The 22,060-nt window shown below is 43.9% G+C and overlaps 2 protein-coding genes across 2 annotated transcripts; one reads left to right on the forward strand and one right to left on the reverse strand.

The window, feature by feature from the left end:
* Positions 1-7,728: 7,728 nt before the first annotated feature.
* Positions 7,729-11,616, forward strand: LOC135980835 (uncharacterized). The gene is made up of 2 exons (XM_065581066.1): positions 7,729-9,442; positions 11,103-11,616. Exon 1 carries the CDS (start codon positions 8,107-8,109, stop codon positions 9,388-9,390), a length of 1,284 nt encoding a protein of 427 aa, XP_065437138.1. The 5' UTR covers positions 7,729-8,106; the 3' UTR covers positions 9,391-9,442; positions 11,103-11,616.
* Positions 10,046-12,186, reverse strand: LOC135980836 (uncharacterized). Its single transcript, XM_065581067.1, has 2 exons — positions 11,610-12,186; positions 10,046-10,615 (listed from the first exon to the last, which is right to left on the reverse strand). The coding sequence occupies exons 1-2, from the start codon at positions 12,184-12,186 to the stop codon at positions 10,140-10,142; spliced, it is 1,053 nt and encodes a 350-aa protein (XP_065437139.1). The 3' UTR covers positions 10,046-10,139.
* Between the last annotated feature and the right edge of the window lie 9,874 nt (positions 12,187-22,060).

Genomic DNA, 22,060 nt, shown 5'->3' on the forward strand with positions numbered 1-22,060 from the left:
TTGGAGGGTCTCAGGAGCATCTGCCAGCTATGGAAACTCTGTCAGCACACCTAAATTGGAGCTGTGCTGCTAGGGAGCTAGGGAAGCTCCAGAGACATCATGGAGGTTATGGGGCACTGCCTGGGGGGCATATGGATCCTAGAAGAGCCACATGGGCTGTTGGTTGAAACAACTGAGAAAAATCCTCTCCGAGGAGAATGTCAGAGGTGTCCTCCTGTTAATCCCCAACCTATTAGTTTTCTGCAGGTGCGGTTGTTCAGACCTAAACTTTATAAAGGATGAAAAAGACCTAATATGTTGTTCAGTCCATTATTCTGCTGTGTTCTTTACAGTCTCAAACATGTTTTAGCATAATTTAGTATAACACTCATCTAACTGATTTTAGAGTTAAAGAATCTTTCAGTTTCTCCATTCTTCTTGACGCAATTTAATTTAATTACATCTATTTATTCCACACAATTCCCTCCAAATACTCTTAGACCATTAATTAAGGCAAAGGTATCCTCTTCCAGTCTACAGTGTAGACCTATATCTTATTATACACACAACATTAAATTAAAAAGAACCTTATTAAGGTTGCAAAGTCAAGAACTCAAAAATTAGGAAATGCCAGAATTAAGGTTTCCTGTGCAACCTTAATTTGGTCAGCCTGAGTAGGAGCCGTGATCAGCCGGACCTGCGGATGGGGCAGGTAAACAAACCAGCCTGGCCCGCCAGGGGCTTTCCCTACACAAGCGGTGTCCCAAGTTTGGGAAACACTGCCCTAGAGGGCTGTGATCTGTGTTTTCTGGGCTAGGTGTGTTTACCCTTCAATTAGATTCACCTTTTCCCACAACTGCTCTCTGTATCTCACCAGCCTGGGGGAAAACACCCCCTTCTTGGTCAGGTGGGTCATTTGTGTTCTCGCAAACTACCTCCTGGCAATTTCCTGGTCTCAACTCCTCAGCTGTCACAGGCATTGGAGCTGCATCTTGATGTAAAGAGACACAGTTACTTTCCAAACACTTATCAGAAATAACATCCTGAAAAACTGGGTCCTAGATTGGGATACCCTCTGCCACCCCTTTCTCTGTCCCTGAGAAGTCAGCTGTGTGACTGCTCCCCTCCAGGAGGTCAGTTACACAGTTCCTTCTCAAAACCTGGGTCACAGGCCGAGTGCCTGGGTGCATAGATGCACCAGCCATCCCCTTTGTGTCCTGGGCATCCTGCCCCAAGTGACTAGTGAGGAGATGTTCCTGTACCCCCACTATTCCTTACCCAGTTTCCTCCTCTGGGCCCCCTCCTAAGACACAGTTCTCTGTGCTACCTAGGAAGGTTCTGTCCCTTGTTCATCCTCAAAACTCTGCCAGCTAACAACTGGGACAGTTTCCTTAACCACTGACAACACCTCTCCTGCCCCTGTGCCTGAGGGCATGTTGCCTTCTGCTGGAAAGGAGCAAGTCTCAGACCCTCCCATACTTGGAAGGACACTGCTTCCCTGTGTGAAAGAGTCACAGGAATCCTCACTCACCTCAGTGGTTTCTGAGATCTCCTTCCCCTTCTCTGGGCTCTCCTCTGGGACGCATTTCTCTATGCTCCCTAGAGACAGGTTTATCTCTGGTTCAGCTGCAACCTGCTGGTAGCTAACAACCTGGACAGTTCTCTCCCTGGCAGGCATTACACCCCCATCCCTTCCTGATGTGGTGTTGCCTCCAGCTGCAGTGCAGTAGATGGTCTCAACCACCCTTCCACCTGGAAGCATGTAACTTCCCCCTATTGTTTGTATTATTCATCAGACAGCTCTCTTGCAGAAATGAAGAAATCCTTATTATGTGTAGTATATGCACTTACAAAGAAAGTTCAGATTGGTCATACATTGGCACAAGCATAAGTCTGGTTTAAAAGGTATAATAAAATATGAAACCAATTTGCCTGAAACATACCAAGTACCTCACATGTGAACACAAGTAATAATTCCCTATTTTGCAAACTAGAATACCATTTTTTGTAGGACAGTTTACCAAAATGCTCTCACTCCATATTTTTTTTAACATAGTTACAAAAATATTGTAAATATAAAAGAATGGTTGAAGGATCTGTCTAGCGTAGTACTGATATGCTCCCTTTAATGTACTGGATGACCCCTATGTACTATAGTTAGAAACAGAATTTTTCTACCTCGGGCATTCCCACAGACACTAATATAAATATCTTCATTAGCTTTGCTTGTTCAGGGTTTTTTTTGCTTATGGAGTTGTCAGTGTGAATAAATTGAGGGAATGACATTTTAGATACATGAGTTTTTTCCATTTATTTGAAATATGAAATGTATGGAGATATCCTATCTCCTAGAACTGGAAGGGACCTTGAAAGGTCATCAAGTCCAGCTCCCTGCCTTCACTAGCAGAACCAAGTATTGATTTTGCCCCAGATCCCTAAGTGGCCCCCTCAAGGATTGAACTCACAACCCTGGGTTTAGCAGGCCAATGCTCAAACCACTGAGCTATCCCTCCCCCAAAGTTCTCTAACCCTCCCCCAATTTAGTTCTCTAATTGGTGAGGTTGTGGTTGTTCTTTCCTCTTGCAGGAATGAGTTCCATTGTCTAGGTCCGGGACAGGTCCTGTGAAAGTTCTGTGTCTCTTGTACTCACAAGCCTCCCCATGCTGATGAGCCATTTCATGGGAGCATAGTTATTATGGAAATTTATGGTTGCAGAAGGTGAGTTGATCTCTCAGGAAGGTAAAACCAATCTGATGGATGGATTTTAAAATTAGAAGAGACCTTGATCTGAAATCTGAATTCAATGGGGAGCCAGAATAGGGTACTGGGACAATGTGCCCACAGTCACATGTATTGCTAAACAAATAGGCTGCTGTGTTCTGTACCAGTCTGAGCTTTGTTTCTGTATGTGGTTTCATACAGAGATATCCTAAGGTGCAATAATCAAACTTATATGTTACAGATACATGGATCAGCAAGGATGGGGTTAGCTGATAAAGTAGTGTACGATTTTATGCCCCGTCACAGATAAAAGTGGACATTTGTTTGCTGTCATGGATATTTGGGCTTCCATTAGTACTGAGGGGTCTGTAAGGCCTATACCCTGACTTAATGTGAAGGTTTGATGCTCTTGCTAATGGCAAATGTTTTAGAATCATAGAACTGGAAGGGACCTTGAGAGGTCATCTAGTCCAGTCCCCTGCATTCAAGGCAGGATTAAGTATTATCTAGACCAAATATCAGAGGGGTAGCCGTGTTAGTCTGTATCCACAAAAACAACGAGAAGTCCTGTGGGACCCGAAAGATTAACAGATTTATTTGGGCATAAACTTTCATGGATAAAAAACTCCACTTCTTAAGATGCATGTAGTGAAAATTACAGATACAAGCATAAATATCTTATCTAGACCATCCCTGACAGGTGTCAGTCTAACCTATTCTTAAAAATCCTCAATGAGGGAGATTCCATAACCTCGCTAGGCAATTTATTCCAGTGCTTAACCACTCTGACAGGAACTTTTTCTTAATGTCCAACCTAAACCGCCCTTGCTGCAATTTAAGCCCATTGCCTCTTGTCCTATCCTCAGAGGTTAAGAAGAACAATTTTTCTCCCTTCTCCTTGTAACAAACTTTTATGTACCTGAAAACTGTTATGTTCTTTCTCAGGCTTCTCTTCTCCAGACTAAACAAACTCATTTTTTTTCAATCTTCCCTCATAGGTCATGTTTTCTAGAACTTTAATCATTTTTGTTGCTTTTCTCTGGACTTTCTCGAATCTGTCCACATCTTTCCTGAAATGTGGCACCCCGAACTGGACACAATACTCCAGTTGAGGCCTAATAAGTGTGGAGTAGAGCAGAAGAATTACTTCTCATGTCTTGCTTACAATACTCCTGCTAATACATCCCAGAATGATGTTTGCTTTTTTTGCAACAGCATTACACTGTTGACTCATATTTAGCTTGTGATCCATTATGATCCCCAGATCCCTTTCCGCAGTACTCCTTGATAGGCAGTCGTTTCCCATTTTGTATGTGTGCAACTGATTGTTCCTTCCTAAGTAGAGTAATTTGCATTTGTCCTTATTGAATTTCATCCTATTTACTTCAGACCATTTCTCCAGTTTGTCCAGAACATTTTGAATTTTAATCCTATCCTCCAAAGCACTTGCAACCCCTCCCAGCTTGGTATCATTCACATACTTTATAAGTGTATTCTCTACGCTATTATCTAAATAATTGATGAAGATATTGAACAGAACCGGACCCAGAACCAATCCCTTTGGGACCCCACCCATTATGCCCTTCCAGCATGACTGTGAACCACTGATAACTACTCTCTTGGAACAATTTTACAACCAGTTATGCACTTACCTTATAGTAGCTCCATCTAGGTTCTATTTTCCTAGTTTGTTTATGAGAGTGTCATGTGAGACAGTATCAAAAGCATTGCTAAAGTCAAGATATACCATATCTACCGCTTCACCCCCTATCTACAAGGCTTATTACTCTGTCAAAGAAAGCTATCAGGCTGGTTTGACACAATTTGTTCTTGACAAATCCATGATGACTGTTATTTATCACCTTATTATCTTGTAGGTGTTTGCAAATTGATTGATTCGTTATTTGCTCGATTATCGTTCCAGGTACAGAAGTTAAGATGACTGGTCTGTAATTCCCCGGATTGTCCTTATTTCCCTTTTTATAGATGGGCACTATATTTGCCCTTTTCCAGTCTTCTGGAATGTCTCTCGTCTTCCATGACTTTTCAAAGATAATTGCTAATGGCTCAGATATCTCCTCAGTCAGCTCCTTGAGTATTCTAGGATGCATTTCATCAGGCCCTGGTGATTTGAAGACATCTAACTTGTCTTAAGTAATTTTTGACTTGTTCTTTCCCTATTTTAGACTCTTATCCGACCTCATTTTCACTGGCATTCACTATGTTAGACGTCCAATCTCCACAAACCTTCTTGGTGAAAACCGAAAGAAGTCATTAAGTACCTCTGCCATTTCCATATTTTCTGTTATTGTCTTTCCCTGCTGATTGAGTAATGGGCCTACCCTGTCCTTGGTCTTCCTCTTGCGTCTAATGTATTTGTAGAATGTGTTCTTGTTTCCTTTTATGTCTCTAGCTATTTGATCAAGTTTTGTGCCTTGGCTTTTCTAATTTTATCCCTACATACTTGTGTTATTTGTTTATATTCATCCTTTGTAATTTGACCGAGTTTCCACTTTTTATTGGACTCTTTTTTGAGTTTTATATCATTGAAGATCTCCTGGTTAAGCCATACTTCCAATCTTTCCTATGCAGTGGGACAGTTTTTTCTTGTGAAGAAGCCAGTTAATTGTGCTGTCCTCTTCCAAGCACGATCACCTCAGTTTTCAGGACAGTGGGGTATGTCTGATTAACACTTGTTTTGTATTACTGTTTTTATTTTAACCTTGATATGGTAAAAGGAGGTATTGTAACCCTGAAACGCACAAATATTCTTGAAGAAGCTATGCATGTGAGATGTGACTATTTTCCCCAGTAGAGTGTTCTTTCAATCAACGTTAATTATAGCAACATTAAAGTTGCTATGTTTCCACACCACATCACACATTCCTGGAATGACAGAAGTAGCTGAGCAGACCTTATCTGAAGCCATACAATCGCTGTACCAGATTGGCAAAAGGGAAAGCTGCACTTACTCATCAAGTAAGAGATTCACATATTCTCCAGCTATGGCAGGTTTGTAGATTCAGCAAATACACTTCAAACAATATGCAGATGTTTTAAAAGGGGAAGAGTGAGCACAGATTCTTTCACAAATACTTTTGAAGGCACACTGAAATGTCAAATCAAGCAACTACAAATGGTTTAAATAGGCTCACAAAATTATTTCAGGACCTTACACAATTTTAAAAATCACTGAGGTGTTATTTTCCAATGTGTCTGAAAATGATTATTGTTGCATAGCTAACACTGTAGATAGCATAGATTTGTGATAGGTTTCACAAAAACAGTGACAGAACAGAAGCATGTTTAGCAACTGTGGTTCCATATGAATGCTTTTTTTTTCTGTTGCTGAGTAACAGTTAGTAAAAATTAAATTTGAAACATATTAAAGAAAAAAAAATAGTGGAAGATAGAGGTCCAAGCAAATGTTCAGGTCCCAGGCTATTGAGGTCATTTAGTTAAGTCTGAGAACAAATACAGTGAAACCATACCAAGTCACTATCCTTTAAAATGTGTTTGTCAACAAATCCATATCAAAACAAATAAGATACTTAAAAATTAGAAGGAAACAGAATATGCAGTAATCATGTGGAGCCTTGTTCATACACTATGGATAAATTCACTTTCACGTGGAAGCCCTGGTGAATGTTCTCTGTGCCATTTAAACTCTGAAGGGATGTGCAAGGTGTGGGAGAGAGAAATGGGTGAAGAGCCATCAGTGGACTGGCTACACAGTGTGACATCTACACCTTCATTCTTCAGAGGTCTCCCTGTCAGCATTGTATAACCTGGAATATATGGGGGGATAAGGATAGAAGGCCAGGGGAGAGATCAGAGGATTTATATGTATCCTGATTTTAATACTAATTCTTGTATGTATGTCCTAATTCCCATGTAAGTGCGGTGTAGGGACTATGGATATCATTCTACCATATAGGCTAGACTAGCAATCAAGGACGACTGCATTGCAGCACTTAGTTTTGTCAACAAAAGCAGAATTAAAAAAAATACACTACAAATTGCTTTCATTATTTTGAGCATCATTACTATTGAATAACTGCCCTTAAATTAAGGAGTTATACGATAAAGTGATGTAAGTGTCATGTTGTTCATTAGCGGGATATAACACCATATATTATAGACCAAAATTACAAACTTTAAGTTTGTCACATTATTTATGGGCAATAAACACATGCGGTATCAAATATTTGCTTTCTTTTAGACAAAATTAAATTTCTAAAATGGTTCAGATTTCCCATTTTCTCATTTTAAAATCCAGTTTATAAACAAATCACCTCCTATGCAGATGTTCTATATTGTTCACAAATAGACACATGTGCTCAATAAAGGGGGTGAAATTACTCATTCCAAAATTAGCTGCAACAATTATGAAATCTTGTAAATTAGCATGATACACATTATTTTTTTGGATCAGTAACCTAAAAAGGCAAATTTGGTTTGCATTCCTCAAAGACAGATGTAACACATACAAAGTCTTTCCATGCAAAGTGGTAATTACAGAATTATCACTGCATACAGTTTCTTTCACTCTACTTCCTTGGACACGCAAACATTTATAGTAAAAGTTTAAATTAGACAAGTGAAAAAGAGCTTTGGTAAAGCAGGGGGGGAAAAGCTTAATGGTTTATACTGTAACAAGTGCAAAGCACATTTGAGATGGGCTGAAGGATTCAGTGCAAAAATCCAGGACATCCGAACATGGGACAATCTTTGCAATGTGTGGACATTCAAGCTCTGATTAAAGTCAAGGGAAAGACACCCAGTGATTTCAATGGTCCTGTAGCGGGTGGTTACCCTGCTCCTGCCTGAGGGGTTTAAAACAGCCCTGGCAGAGGGCTGGGGCAAAGGGAAAAGCTACTGGGCTGATTGGGGAAGTAGCCACAGCTGGGCCTCACCCCAATCAGGCCACAGCTGGCCAGTATAAGAAGGCTGGGAGCTAGGAGCCCAAATAGTCTCTCTCTCTCTCTCTGCACTCAGAGAGAGAAGGGCCTGGCTGTAGGGAGCTAAGGCCTTGTCTACACTACGAGAGTAGTTCGATTTTACTTGCATCGAATTTTTGTAATCGATATTGCAAAGTCGAACGTGTGTGTCCACACTAAGGACAGTAATTCGACTTTGTGCGTCCACACTAACGGTGATAGCGTCGACATTCGAAGCGGTGCACTGTGGTCAGCTATCCCACAGTTCCCGCAGTCCCCTCTGCCCATTGGAATTCTGGGTGTAGCCGGCAATGCCTTCTGGGTAACAAAATGAGTCGAGGGTGCTTTTGGGAAACTGTCGTCATCCGTCCATCACTCCCGCCCTCCCTCCCTGAAAGCGCCGGCGGGAAAACAGTTCGCGCGCTTTTCCAGTCATTGACAGCGCGGACGCCACTGTACTCCGAGCATGGAGCCCGCTGCGACCATCGCTGCAGTTGTGGCCGCTCTCAACGTCTCGCAGCTTATCATAAAGGTTTCCCTGAGGCAGATGCAGAAAAGTCAGGCAAGGAGGCTACGGCACCGCGGTGATGTCCTGAAGTCTGAGAGTAGCACAGACCTGTCAGAAAGCAGGCGACCCAGCGCCGAGGACATCACAGTGGCAATGGGTCATGTTGATGCCGTGGAACGGCGATTCTGGGCACGGGAGACAAGCACTGAGTGGTGGGACCGCATAGTGCTGCAGGTCTGGGATGAATCCCAGTGGCTGCGAAACTTTCGCATGCGGAAGGGAACTTTCCTGGAACTTTGTGAGTTGCTGTCCCCTGCCCTGAAGCGCAGTGACACCCGGTTGCGAGCTGCACTGAGTGTACAGAAGCGAGTGGCCATAGCCCTGTGGAAGCTTGCAACGCCAGACAGCTACCGGTCAGTCGCGAACCAGTTTGGGGTGGGCAAATCTACCGTGGGGGTTGTTGTGATGCAAGTAGCGAAGGCAATCGTTGATGTACTGCTGCCAAAGGTAGTGACCCTGGGAAACGTGGAGGCGATCATAGATGGCTTCGCAGCGATGGGATTCCCAAACTGCGGTGGGGCCATAGATGGAACTCACATCCCTATCCTGGCACCGGACCACCAGGCCACCCAGTACATTAACCGAAAGGGATACTTTTCCATGGTGCTGCAAGCACTGGTGGACCACAGGGGACGTTTTACCAACATCTACGTGGGATGGCCGGGCAAGGTTCATGACGCTCGTGTTTTCAGGAACTCTGGTCTGTTTAGACGGCTGCAACAAGGTATTTACTTCCCGGACCACAAAATAACTGTTGGGGATGTGGAGATGCCTATAGTCATCCTCGGGGACCCAGCCTACCCGCTAATGCCCTGGCTCATGAAGCCCTATACTGGCGCCCTGGACACTGAAAAAGAACTCTTCAACTACCGGCTGAGCAAGTGCAGAATGGTGGTGGAGTGTGCTTTTGGCCGTCTCAAGGGGAGATGGAGAAGCTTACTGACTCGCTGTGATCTCAGCGAAACCAATATCCCCATTGTTATAGCAGCTTGCTGTGTGCTCCACAATCTCTGTGAGAGCAAGGGGGAGACCTTTATGGCGGGGTGGGAGGTTGACGAAAATAGCCTGGCTGGTGATTACTCACAGCCAGACAGCCGGGCGATTAGAAGAGACCAGCGGGAAGCGCTGTGCATCCGGGAGGCTTTGAAAGCAAAGTTCCTGAGTGAGCAGGGTAACCTGTGATTTTATAGTTTGTGTACTGAGAAGCTAAACCTGCCCCCGTTTCTTTACCCAGGTAATGTTGACTATCCTATCCAGTTACATACCCCCTTCACCCCCCCTCCAACACACGTGTCGAAATAAAAATAGTTCTACTTTGTTAAAGCACACCGTTTTCTTTAATACTGTTTTAGCGGGAATTTTTTAAAACTGGGACGCAGACTGTGGTGCGGGGCGGGTCTAGTGTTGTGATGCGAATGCAGCTTCTAAACTCAAGGATTGACAGGCTCCGCTGCGGTGGGATGCTTGTTTCAACGGAGCCTGTCAACCCTCCTGATCGGGACTGTGTGTATGGGAGGTCTATTTGACTTTGTGGCAGGGGGAGGACGGTTACAGATCCCATGCTGTGTGGCTCTGTGATCCTGTCTAAGGACCGGCGCTTAAGATCTGTAACTGCCCTCCCCCGCCACAAAGTCACAGAGCAACCCACCCCCCCCAACATTACATCAAAACAACCTCCCAGACTAACCGGGGCAACTAGTCACTGCATCACTGCACTGTGTATGTGCCCTGCTGCTGTGCCTGCCCCCGACTATGTACCCTGCCAAAGGAGACTGTCCTGTCCAATTTCCAACCCCCTTTCCCCTCCTCCTCCAAAAGAACATGATTGAAACAGTAGTTAACAGAAACGAATTTTTTATTATCAACTACACATGGCATTGGGAGGTGAAACTTGGACGTGGGCTTGTGTCAGGCGGGAAGGAAAGAACTTTTCAAATTTTGGGAAATGAGAGCCTTCTGCTACTAGAGCTCTCTGCAGGGGTGGAGTGAGAGTTAGCAGGGACTCTGCCGCCTCTCCTTCTTTGCACTTTGGGTGAGGTGGGTATGGGACTTGGTGGCGGGGGAGGGCGGTTAGAGATGGACTGCAGCGGGGCTCTGTCCTCCTGCCTCCGTTCCTGCAGAACATCCACAAGGCGCCGGAGCGTGTCCGTTTGCTCCCTCAGTAGTCCAAGCAGCGTTTGAGTCGCCTGCTGGTCTTCCTGCCGCCACCTCTCCTCCCGATCCATGTTGGCTTGGTGCATTCGGGTCAAGTTCTCCCGCCACTGGGTCTGCTGTGCTGCCTGGGCTTGGGAAGAGGCCATAAGCTCAGAGAACATGTCCTCCCGTGTCCTCTTCTTCCTACGCCTAATCCGCGCTAGCCTCTGGGAGTGTGATTCCAGGCTAGGTTGTGAGACAGTCGCAGACGGGGCTGTGGAAATGGGAAAAAGGGAGTGAATTCCTCTGAAAGATAAATGTAGTTGTGAACAAAGAACATAGTCTTTCTCTGTGAACAAGACCATGCACAGCACCTTTCACATGCGCACTCAGCACAAGGTCGAATTCTCGGCCTTCGCATTCTGTGCCTGGGGTCTTGAACAGCACATTTGAGAAGCGAGGCAGCACAACGGAATTTCTGTTGCAGGCAGACATGGTAAGCCGTACACTTGTGGCAGTTTAAAACTTTTATATTACCACTGGCCTCATTTCACATTTAAATCAATGTCAGTCCCTGCTGCCAGCAATCCGGCAAGCGGGAACTCTGCCCCTGTCCCACCCCCTCGCGGCTGTCCCCGGGAATGATCCCTTTCGGCTGCCCCTCTCCCGCCTCCACCGCGTGGCTGCAAACCAGCGGTGACAGTTCTGTAAAGGAACGGGAAAGCAGTCCCAACACTAACATTCCCCTACCTAATTAAAAGCAGGTCACCATGGCCGACATCACCCTGATGAGGATCTCCGAGAGCGACAAAGAGAGAATGCTCCGGGAAAGCCTCCAAAGACCAGGGCCGTATGCCGCCCTGCTGTGCAGAGCAATGATCCCCGAGTACCTGATAATCTCGTGGCGCGGCAACGTGTCGTACTTCGGAGGACCCAATAAGGCCGCTCTCCCCAAGAACCTCATGCAACGGCTTTCAAGTTACCTCCAGGAGAGCTTCATCGAGATGTCCCAGGAGGATTACTGCTCTATCCCCGCACATATAGACCGCATTTTACTGTAGCTGCAGTAGCAGGGAATACACAGTAGAGCGGCTTGTGCAGGACAATCACTGAAAACCGGACATTGCTAGATTTCTTTTCAAAACTTGCACTGCCCCTTACTAAACCGTTAAGCGCCTAGGGCACACTAATCATGAACAACCCATTCTTTTAATTGTTAATATTCCTGTTTTGTTAAAAATAAATGTTTAGATGTTTACAACACTTACTGGCTGATCCTTCACCAGATTCTGTGTCCGGGGTAATGGCTGGGGACGCTTCGTAGGGGATCTCTGTAAGGGTGATGAAGAGATCCTGGCTGTCGGGGAAATCAGCGTTGTGAGAGCTGCCAACTGCCTCGCCCTCCTCATCTCCTTCCTCATCTTCCCCGTCCCCTAACATGTCTGAGGAACCGGCCGTGGACAGTATCCCATCCTCAGAGTCCACGGTCACTGGTGGGGTAGTGGTGGCGGCAGCACCGAGGATGGAATGCAGTGCCTCGTAGAAACGGGATGTCTGGGGATGGGATCCGGAGCGTCCGTTTGCCTCTTTGGTCTTCTGGTAGCCTTGTCTCAGCTCCTTGATTTTCACGCGGCACTGCGTTGCATCCCGGCTGTATCCTCTCTCTGCCATGTCTTTAGAGATCTTCTCGTAGATCTTTGCATTCCTTCTTTTGGATCGCAGCTCGGAAAGCACGGACTCATCGCCCCACACAGCGATGAGATCCAAGACTTCACGATCAGTCCATGCTGGGGCTCTCTTTCTATTCCCAGACTGCACGGCCATCACTGCTGGAGAGCTCTGCATCGTTGCCAGTGCTGCTGTGCTCGCCACGATGTCCAGACAGGAAATGAGATTCAAACTGGCCAGACAGGAAAAGGAATTCAAATTCAAATTTTCCCGGGGCTTTTCCTGTGTGGCTGGTCAGAGCATCCGAGCTCGCACTGCTGTCCAGAGCGTCAACAGAGTGGTGCACTGTGGGATAGCTCCCGGAGCTATTAGCGTCGATTTCCATCCACACCTAGCCTAATTCGACATGGCCATGTCGAATTTAGCGCTACTCCCCTCGTCGGGGAGGAGTACAGAAGTCGAATTAAAGAGACCTCTATGTCGAACTAAATAGCATCGCAGTGTGGACGGGTGCAGGGTTAATTCGATTTAACGGCGCTAACTTCGACATAAACGCCTAGTGTAGACCAGGCCTAAGACAGAGTACCTGGGTGGAGCAGGGCTGGGGACAGGCTGTGGTGCTCCAGCCTGGATAGCCCCAGGCTGCGGCCTAGTAGGAGGCCAAGGGGTACTGGGGGTTGCAGAGGGCAGCCCATGGGTAGGCCAAGGCAACAGGTCCAAACCCAACCTTGTCTGTGATGAGTGGCCTATACTGCAGTCTGCCCCAGGGAGCAGGGGCTAGTTGATGACTGGCAGTGGCCTTATTCTGAGGTGAGGTAGGGATAGTGGGTGGGGGTTCCCCAGGGAGGGGAGACCCTAAGACTGTGGGGTTATTGCCAGGGGGCAGCACCACAGGTAAAAGGGCACCGGGGTCCAGGGAGGGACATGGGGGCCAGAGGATGGCAGATCACCGGCCTGCAGAGGGCGGTCCAGGATGCTGGAAGAGCTAATTTCTGGAGAAACCAGCAGGAGGTGCCGCAGGGGTGAGTCTGCCCCTCTTACAGAATTGTTTGTGGGGGGGTTTTTTGTTTGTTTTTTCTTTTAAATCTAAAGACATTCTCTACTCTGTTAGAGGTTGCAGAATTTGTTGTTGTAAATTATTTATCTGTTGAATAATTTTTGGTGATGAATTGTTTTCATTATTCAGACAGCTTTGATATATGGGAAAAATATAAGTACACCTCTACCCTGATATAACACTGTCCTCGGAAGCCAAAAAAATCTTACTGCGTTATAGGTAAAACCGCGTTATATAGAACTTTCTTTGATCCGCCAGAGTGCGCAGCCCTGCACCCCCGAAGCACTGCTTTACCGCGTTATATCCGAATTCATGTTCTATTGGGTTGCATTATATCGGGGTAGAGGTGTATGTGGTGGAAAGGGCTTATTGCCATGGCTTTACGATGGTCACCTTACTCACAAGTATATGGAAGATTTGAAGTCTGCACAAAACAATTGTAAATCTCCGGTCCAGCCTGATGTTGAGCAACAGGATATTGGAAGTAGTTTCATTTGATAGGATGACCTTTTCTAATTCATCATTACCATGAGTATTTTAGGATGATTCATTCCCCTCAAGTTAATTTTTTTCATACCATACTGCACCTACTGTCATATACTTGCATACCTGCCAAGTGTCGCTCATCAGGAGTGACAGTCACACCTTTGCTTCTGCTGTCACTCATCCCATCTGGAATGTCACTCAGACACAGAGCTCCAGGGAGTGAGTATGGTTCTTGCTGACACAATTCCTCTGGGCTTCTAGAAGCTACTGAGGAGACAGCCAAGACTGCCTTCTCCCATCCCTTGCCTATTGCTGCTCCCTGTGCTGTCTGCTTTGTACCTACTGTGTCAGCACAGCTAGAAAAGTCAGTGGCGGGAGGAAGGTGGTTTCCAGCACTGTCTCACATTTACTCTCTCACCCACATACCTACCTCATGTTCCTTATACAACCCTTCTCCCGGATTGGTGGGTAGCAATTGATCTATTGGGGATCGACTTATCGTGTCTAGTGAAGACGTGATAAAATCAATCCCTGATGGCTCTGCCATCGACTCCGGAAATCCACCGCAGCAAGAGGCGGAAGTGGAGTCGACGGTGGTGCGGCACGTAGCTGAAGTTGCGTATCTTAGGTATACCCCCGCCCCCCCATAGTGTAGATCTAGCCTAAGGCTCAGCTCCTACACTTGCTCAGCAGTGATATCAGCTCTAGGCATCATGAATTGGAAACAAGAACTCTCAATTGAGCCTAATCAGCTGTCATTAGATGCTAAAAACAGATAGGTCAAATAGTGCTTAGAACTTGTTAGACTGAATCCACATCTCAAACCACTGTCTTCATTCACTTCTACCCTATTTTGCATTCCTACTCCTTGCTTAGCAAGTGAGGTTCAGTTTAGATGACCTCCTCAATCAAAGTAGGGTAAGCATAGTTCTCCTTTCCTTGTACAATAAGGAGAGCAACATTTCTTTACCCCTGCATTCAAATAATAGAGTGATTTGTAACCTAAAACCAACCAAAATTGATCATTTTGACAAAGCAGCTCAATCTGCTGTGCACTTAGAGCAGGCATGTCTATGCAAAGACTGTCTGCTCCTGAAGTCTTTTCCACCAGCTCATCCTAGATATCAGGCGAGTGTTCATTCCGGACACTGCTTACACCCACTAAAGGAGAGGGGGAAGGGACAGCTACTACTTGCCCAACTGAAAGAATTCTAACAGGCTGAGTCCCTCCCTTTTAAGCCACTCCCCTTTTGTAGATGTATTTCACAGCCAGTATATTTCTAGGAAAAGGGCTTGTTTTTTAATTAGCTCATGGTGGCTCAATGTCTGCAATAGCTCTGCCAAAATATCACCACACACAGACATTTTAAATGTTCTCTTTTATTACCTGAGTACAGGAAGCATATATGGAGAGGTTAAAATTAACATGAAGGTAAAGAGCTCCATTCATTTAATTTCAACATTGTATTAAAGTTTTGTGACTGTAACTGTACTTTTGGTTCTCAGTATTAGTCAAACGGTAGTTCTTAATAAAGTTGAGACAAACTTGAGCCTTCACTGACAGGGGGAAAGGAGCACATCTGATATGTTCCTTGCAACTCCTGGATTTTGTCTGCTATGCTTTCCATGCTATTTGCCCTGGGGAGCTGCTCTTCACTCCTGGAAAGTCATGCAATACATAAGAAACTCAGTTCAGCTGGGTGCAATAGCCTTGCTACTACCTGTAAAGAGGGAGCAAAACATACCTGACAAAGAGCAGCTTCTGCATGCAAAGTACAAATCTAGGCATTTCTCCCTGCTTCCCAGCAACACCCAGTCAACAAAAGTAGACAGCATCTAAATATTATGGCCTCCTGTTGAAAATAAAGGAGTCCATTGCAATGACTGACATTAAGCACTTCCTTTACTTTGTGCCTTGGAGTCAGCTCTTGTCAAGGCTGGATCCCCACTTTGAACTTTAGGGTACAAATGTAGGGGCCTGCATGAAAACTTCTAAGCTTAACTACCAGCTTAGCTCTGGTTCTGCTGCCACCATTTCAATGGATTCCATTCCTGGGAAACCTTGAAAAACCTTCACCAAATCCCTGGTGAAAACAAATCCAAACCCCTTGGATCTTAAAACAAGGAGAAATTAACCATCCCCCCCCCTTCCTCCCACCAACTCCTGGTGAATCAAGATCCAAACCCCTTGGATCTAAAACAAGGAGAAATTAACCATTCCCCTCCTTCCTCCCACCAACTCCTGGTGAATCAAGATCCAAACCCCTTGGATCTTGAACAAGGAGAAATTAACCATTCCCCTCCTTCCTCCCACCAACTCCTGGTGAATCAAGATCCAAACCCCTTGGATCTTGAACAAGGAGAAATTAACCATTCCCCTCCTTCCTCCCACCAACTCCTGGTGAATCAAGATCCAAACCCCTTGGATCTTGAACAAGGAAATATCAATCAGGTTCTTAAAAAGAAGGTTTTTAATTAAAGAAAAAGGTAAAAATCATCTCTGTAAAATCAGTATGGAAATTAACCTTACAGGGTAATCAAACTTAAAGAGCTCAGAGGACTCCCCTCTAGTCTCAGGTTCAAAGTACAGCAAACAAAGATAAACACTCTAGTAAAAGGTACATTTACAAGTTGAGAAAACAAAGGAAAACTAACACGTCTTGCCTGGCTATTTACTTACAAGTTTGAAATAGGAGAGACTTGTTTAGAAAGATGTGGAGAACCTGGATTGATGTCTGGTCCCTCTCAGTCCCGAGAACGAACACACTCCCAAACAAAGAACACAAACAGCCTTCTCCCCCCCGCCCCCCCCAGATTTGAAAGTATCTTGTCCCCTTATTGGTCCTTTAGGTCAGATGCCAGCCAGGTTACCTGAGCTTCTTAACCCTTTACAGGGAAAAGGATTTTGGAGTCTCTGGTCAGAAGGGATTTTATAGTACTGTACACAGGACAGCTATTACCCTTCCCTTTATAGTTATGACAGCTCTATTTCTGCAAGGTGCGGAGGACTGAGAACTTGTGCTGATAACAACATGTTTTGTTCAATGAGCTCTCCTAAGTGAGTAAAACTGTCTGCCAGGATTGGGAATAAATCCTGAATTGTCCAGGTTTAAAATCTAGGATTTGTCTTCAAGAATGATGAAGCTAAAGTGAACTATGACCACTTAACTTTGAATGAGAGCATCCACCTAGGGATTTAATGCACTTTTACAGAACACCTTAGTTAAATGGTCTTAACTTTTCTAAGAGTCCCAATGTAGGCAAACTGTTAATGACCAGATGCTCAGTTGGTATAAATCAATGTAGTTCTACTGAAGTGAACATGAACTGGCATACCTATGACTTCAGTGGAACTATGCTGATTTACATGAACTGAGAATCTGGCCCTAAGTATTTCTGTTGGATATAGTTGACTTGGGGATGGCACTGTGTAAAGCAGTGGATTACAGACAGAATAATTACTTTCCATATGGTATTTTAACACGTTCTTAATCTGCACAGTATACACTTTTATTGTGTATTTACACAATAGATTGGAATGGCTGTGATTTGAAATGAAAATGATTCCATCTGGTTTTAAATAATTAGAAAGGGAAATTACTTGCATTTACTTTGTGTATGAGAGAGAGATGATTGATCAGAATTCAGTTGAAAAATGCATAAGCAGCAAACATAATTCTTTTTATAATGTTCCTAGCACTTTTATGTTCTTGCCTCAGCTGTCAATTGTACTGTTAACTCCCCATCTCCAAACAGTCTCTCATTTTGCTTTTTTTCCTAATGCAGTTCACACTATATGTAATATTCAAAATATAAGTGATCAGGTTTAAAAGTGCTATATGGAAGTTGAGTATTACTTTTTTTCCCTGGAATATGTGCAATAAAAGTACCTATTAATTGTGACTAATTTTTAGCTCTACAAACGCAAATATTTTATAATTAAGAAATAATGTATGAGTTTGCTGTCTGGAAAATTTTGAATCCAGCCTTTTTTAAATAAGAACTCAAATGTTACAAAGTATATTGTATTTTTCCATTTTTGGAATAGAATTCATTTTTTGGAGTAGAATGTAAAACATCAGTATCCCCTAAAATAGTTCTTGTAACAGTTTGGAAAAAAACAGATATGTTTCCAGAAACAAGTAAAGAGAACTTTCTTTTCTATCCTGTTTGTGCTTTTTTTAGTTTATCAGCAGTGCCCAGCCTTTTGTAGCTACCATATTTCAGTCATTCCATGTATTCAAGGGGAAATCTATAAATCTTAGATTAGTAGATACAGTAGAACCTCAGAGTTCCGAACACCAGAGTTACGTACTCACCAGCCAACCTCACACTCATTTGTAACCGGAAGAATGCAACGAGGGAGCAGAAGAGATTAATAAAATTTTAAAAAAAGCAAATATAATACAATAGTGTTAAATGTAAGCTACTAAAATATAAAGAGATCTTTAAAAAAGACTTGATAAGGTAAGGAAATTGTTTGTTTAATTGAAATTAAGATGATTAAAAGCAGCATTTTTCTTCTGCATAGTAAACTTTCAAAGCTGTATGTCAGTTCAGTTGTAAACTTTTGAAAGAAAAAACAAAGTTTTCTTCAGTTACAAATAACTTGCATTCCTGAGGTGTTCGTAACTCTGAGGTTGTTCTGTATATAATTTTTCAAACACTTGTGCACATGTGTCTTTAACTATGTGCATGAAACGTTTGCAAGATCAGTGACTAAAACAGTGGTGGGCAACCTGCGGCTCCCAGGCTGCATGTGGTGGACCATGAGACAGTGTTTACATTGACCGTCTGCAGGCATGGCTGCCTGCAGCTCCAGTGGCCAGGGTTCACTGTTCCTGGCCAATGGGAGCTGCAGGAAGCGGTGTGGGCTGCAGGGACGTTCTGGCTGTAGCATCCCGCAGTTCCCATTGGCCAGGAATCGCAAACCGCAGCCACTGGGAGCTGCAAATGGCCAGGCCTGAGGATAGTCAATTTAAACAATCTGTCTCACGGCCCGCTAGCAGATTACCCTGACGGGCTGCCTGCAGCCCATGGGCTGCAGGTTGCCCACCACTGTTTTAAGGCAATGGGATCAAGTACAATAACATTTGAGTCTTCATTATTCTGTATCTGAACATTTGATTCCTGAATTTCTATTACAAAGCATTGACTGGAAATACCATTTAAGTCATAGGCTTCTACAAAAGATCCTATGTTAGCTTTACTGGTGATATTTTACTCTGTTGGTCCTAAGAACTTCTTTGTATATAAAATAACTTATTGTAAACATACACATAGTTGACAGGTTGAACTAATTACTAGGGCAGTTCTATAAGGAACTTTTATTATATGGATTTTACAAATATCCCATTGACAGTATTTCAGTGGAGGAAAGCAGAACAAATGTAAATACAGATTTTAAAAAATATCCCCTTTCAATACAGGTGTTAATTGAATTTAAAAGCAAGGAACATATAACTGATAAATGCTCAATAAATTGCTATTTAAGACCAAATAAATCAAATCCTAAATATGCCACTTATATTCTGCTCACATGAAAGTGTTAAAATATAGCAGCAAAAAGTCAAACAGCAGTAACTGGAGATCAGAGAGTTAAGGATGGATTCTTTAAAGGTATTTAGTCATTGCTCCGCTCAGCATTGCTAGGTCTAAGTGACTTAGATGGCTCAGTCCCATTTTCAGAAATGACTTAGGATGCAAAGTCTTATTGACTTTCAATTAGACTTACATGCTTAAGTCCTATGTCACTTTTGAAAATGGGATTTAGCCAGCTAAGTCACTTAAGCCTTGCAATGCTGAGCAGAGCAACAGCTAAACGGAGACCAAAATATTTACAAATCCTTACAAATCTAGCCCCAACTGTTTTCAGCCAGTGTAACATCCATAGAGCTAGCTAAGATTTCAAGGAGCAGCAGCTGGAGTTAAAAACTGACACAGATAGGAGAACATCTTATAGTATCCTCCCAAACTCTGTATGTCTATTCTTGTTAGGAGGGAGGAGAGGCCCAGCCCAGATCAGCAGCTGTGTTGACATTGCTTGTGATATCACTTTGCCTTTTGGAGGAGAGGGGTCCCAAACAACTACCAATAAGGTCTAATCAGTACAAAAAGGAATCTGAGAATATTTGCCTGTTACTGACTAGGAACTGCCACTTCAGTGAAATATATGCACAGGTGTATAATGTTCTGGCACCATACAGGACTCGAGTTACAAATAATTTAAATTCTAACAGAGAAACACATAAACCACTGGAAGTAGAAGAGAGGCCCCAATCCACAAAGGATCACTCATTTGAGAGGTGGGGAACCTCAGTTCAGATTCTTTCTCCTCCTAAGGTGGTGATAGGTGGGAATTGAATGAGAATCCCCACATCCTGATAGAGTACCCTAATCTAAAGATTATAAGGGAGGCCTCCTCCTTTCTCTCCCCACCCGCAGCCATTTTGTGTGGAGTTAGGCATGCTCTAAGCATACCTACCAGATCAGGCCTTGCAGGCAAGATGGTGGAGAAAAACCCTATCATCCCCCAGGTTGTGGATCACATTGAGCTTAGGTAGTAGGGGTCCAGATGCTTAGTGAGGCAGCAGATTATAATCAGAGGTAGAAACTCATGTACCTAGGGAAGTTTTACAGAGACAATTTAGGCACCAAGTGAATTTAGGCACTTGCAGATTAGGCAGCAGCCAGGCAGTATCTAAAACTGAGACTTAGGCACTTAAATCGCTTTGTGGATCTAGGCCTAACTGACAGTGTGGCTGGGTGCATTGCAAAGGGCTGTGATCCAAATGCAAGGCATTATCATATCAGAGCAGCAGTTCAAACCTGTGGAATGGGGAATGTCCTTGTGAGACAAAGCAAGGAATTTTGGCTCACCAGCATTTTCTCCAGGCAGTAGTAGGATTCAGCTTCATTGAAACTACAGCTGCACAGATGGTCAGTGGATACCTGCAGGATACCATTTTTGTGTCTGATAGTACCGAACCTTTGCTATACAGTGAATTCAAGAGCTGTGGCTGGCTCCATTTTGTTTAGCTGTACTACATCTATGCTGGCCCCCTCTCAAGTGATTATTCCAAGTGGCTTTATAGTATGACAAATATTATAGTCGCCAACGGGCATGCTTGCCTGTCCATGTACAATGTGTTCAGGCCTTCATTTAAAATGAATAAACACCTGCTTCTACGGGAGTGCAGTTTCACAAAGAATGTGACTACTGATTCCTGGTCTTAACTGCTTTGTCTAGGCTCTAGGGATCAGCTTTGTGCCCCTGGCTCCACTCTATTTGGCTTCAGCCTATCAACCCCCTCCAGCTTTCCATGTTTCTTCTTATAGCTTATATTTTTAACAAACATACAAACAACATCTGGCCTCTCAGAGCTTTCTACAGCTCCTGTCACTGAATTACCTAAGGGCTGCACAGGTGATGTAGATGTACATAGCAAGATCTCCTTAGCCTCCCCAGAGCAGCTGCTCAGTAAGGGGGCACAATTACTGCATCCATGACAAGAAAAACCAAAAGATCAGGTAGGCAGACAAGCCAACTTATTAGCATTATTCAGTTTTCCTATTCAACACGATTTGGGGCAGGAGAGGGGACTGTGCTGCACCTCTTAAAGGGATGTTGCAGACTGCTCATTCCCTGTGCAACAAGGAAGCTCCAGGGGTTTTAGTGAAGGGAGACTGTAGGGAGGTTAAAATCCCTGTGTCTTTAGACAAGGTGAAATGAAACATCACAATGGGTTTGTGCCTCACTATCAGTGTTATTGTTGTTATCCTTCTTCTTCTATCCTTTGTGCACCTGTTTTCTGTTTATAACACTCTCTAGTTGTGTCATGTACACAACAAGTCTTCAGGACCAAAAGCCTGTCTTTACTTGAACTGGAAGGTACCTAGCACGTTTGAGTTAAACTATTCTGAATTGGACAAAGAGTTTCTCCCACCTAACAGGAACATAAGTGACACATTCCACTATTGTATGCAATGTTGTTGTAGCCATGTTGTTCCCAGGATATTAGGAAGACAAGGTGTGTAACATAATATCTTGTATTGGACCAACTTCTGCTGGTGAGAGAAACTTTTGAGATTCCATAGAGATCTTCAGGTCTGTTCTAGACCTGAAGAGGAGCCCTATGAAAGCTTTTTATTTTGTTTTAATATGGAGATATACCTATCTCATAGAACTAGAAGGGACCTTGAAAGGTCATTGAGTCCAGTCCCCTGCCTTCACTAGCAGGACCAAGTACTGTCCCTGACAGGTGTTTGGTCTTTTTTTTTCCTCCCCATCCCTAAATGGCCCCCTCAAGGATTGAACTTACAACCCTGGATTTAGCAGGCAAATGCTCACAAACCACAATTAATAGGTACTTTTATTGCACATATTTCAGGAAAAAAGTAATACTCAACTTCCATATAGCACACTTAAACCTGATCACTTATATTTTGAATATTACATATAGTGTGAACTGCATTAGGAAAAAAAGCAAAATGACAAACTGTTTGGAG

The sequence above is a fragment of the Chrysemys picta genome, chromosome 1 (assembly GCF_011386835.1).
Source record: "Chrysemys picta bellii isolate R12L10 chromosome 1, ASM1138683v2, whole genome shotgun sequence".
Taxonomy (NCBI): domain Eukaryota; kingdom Metazoa; phylum Chordata; order Testudines; family Emydidae; genus Chrysemys; species Chrysemys picta.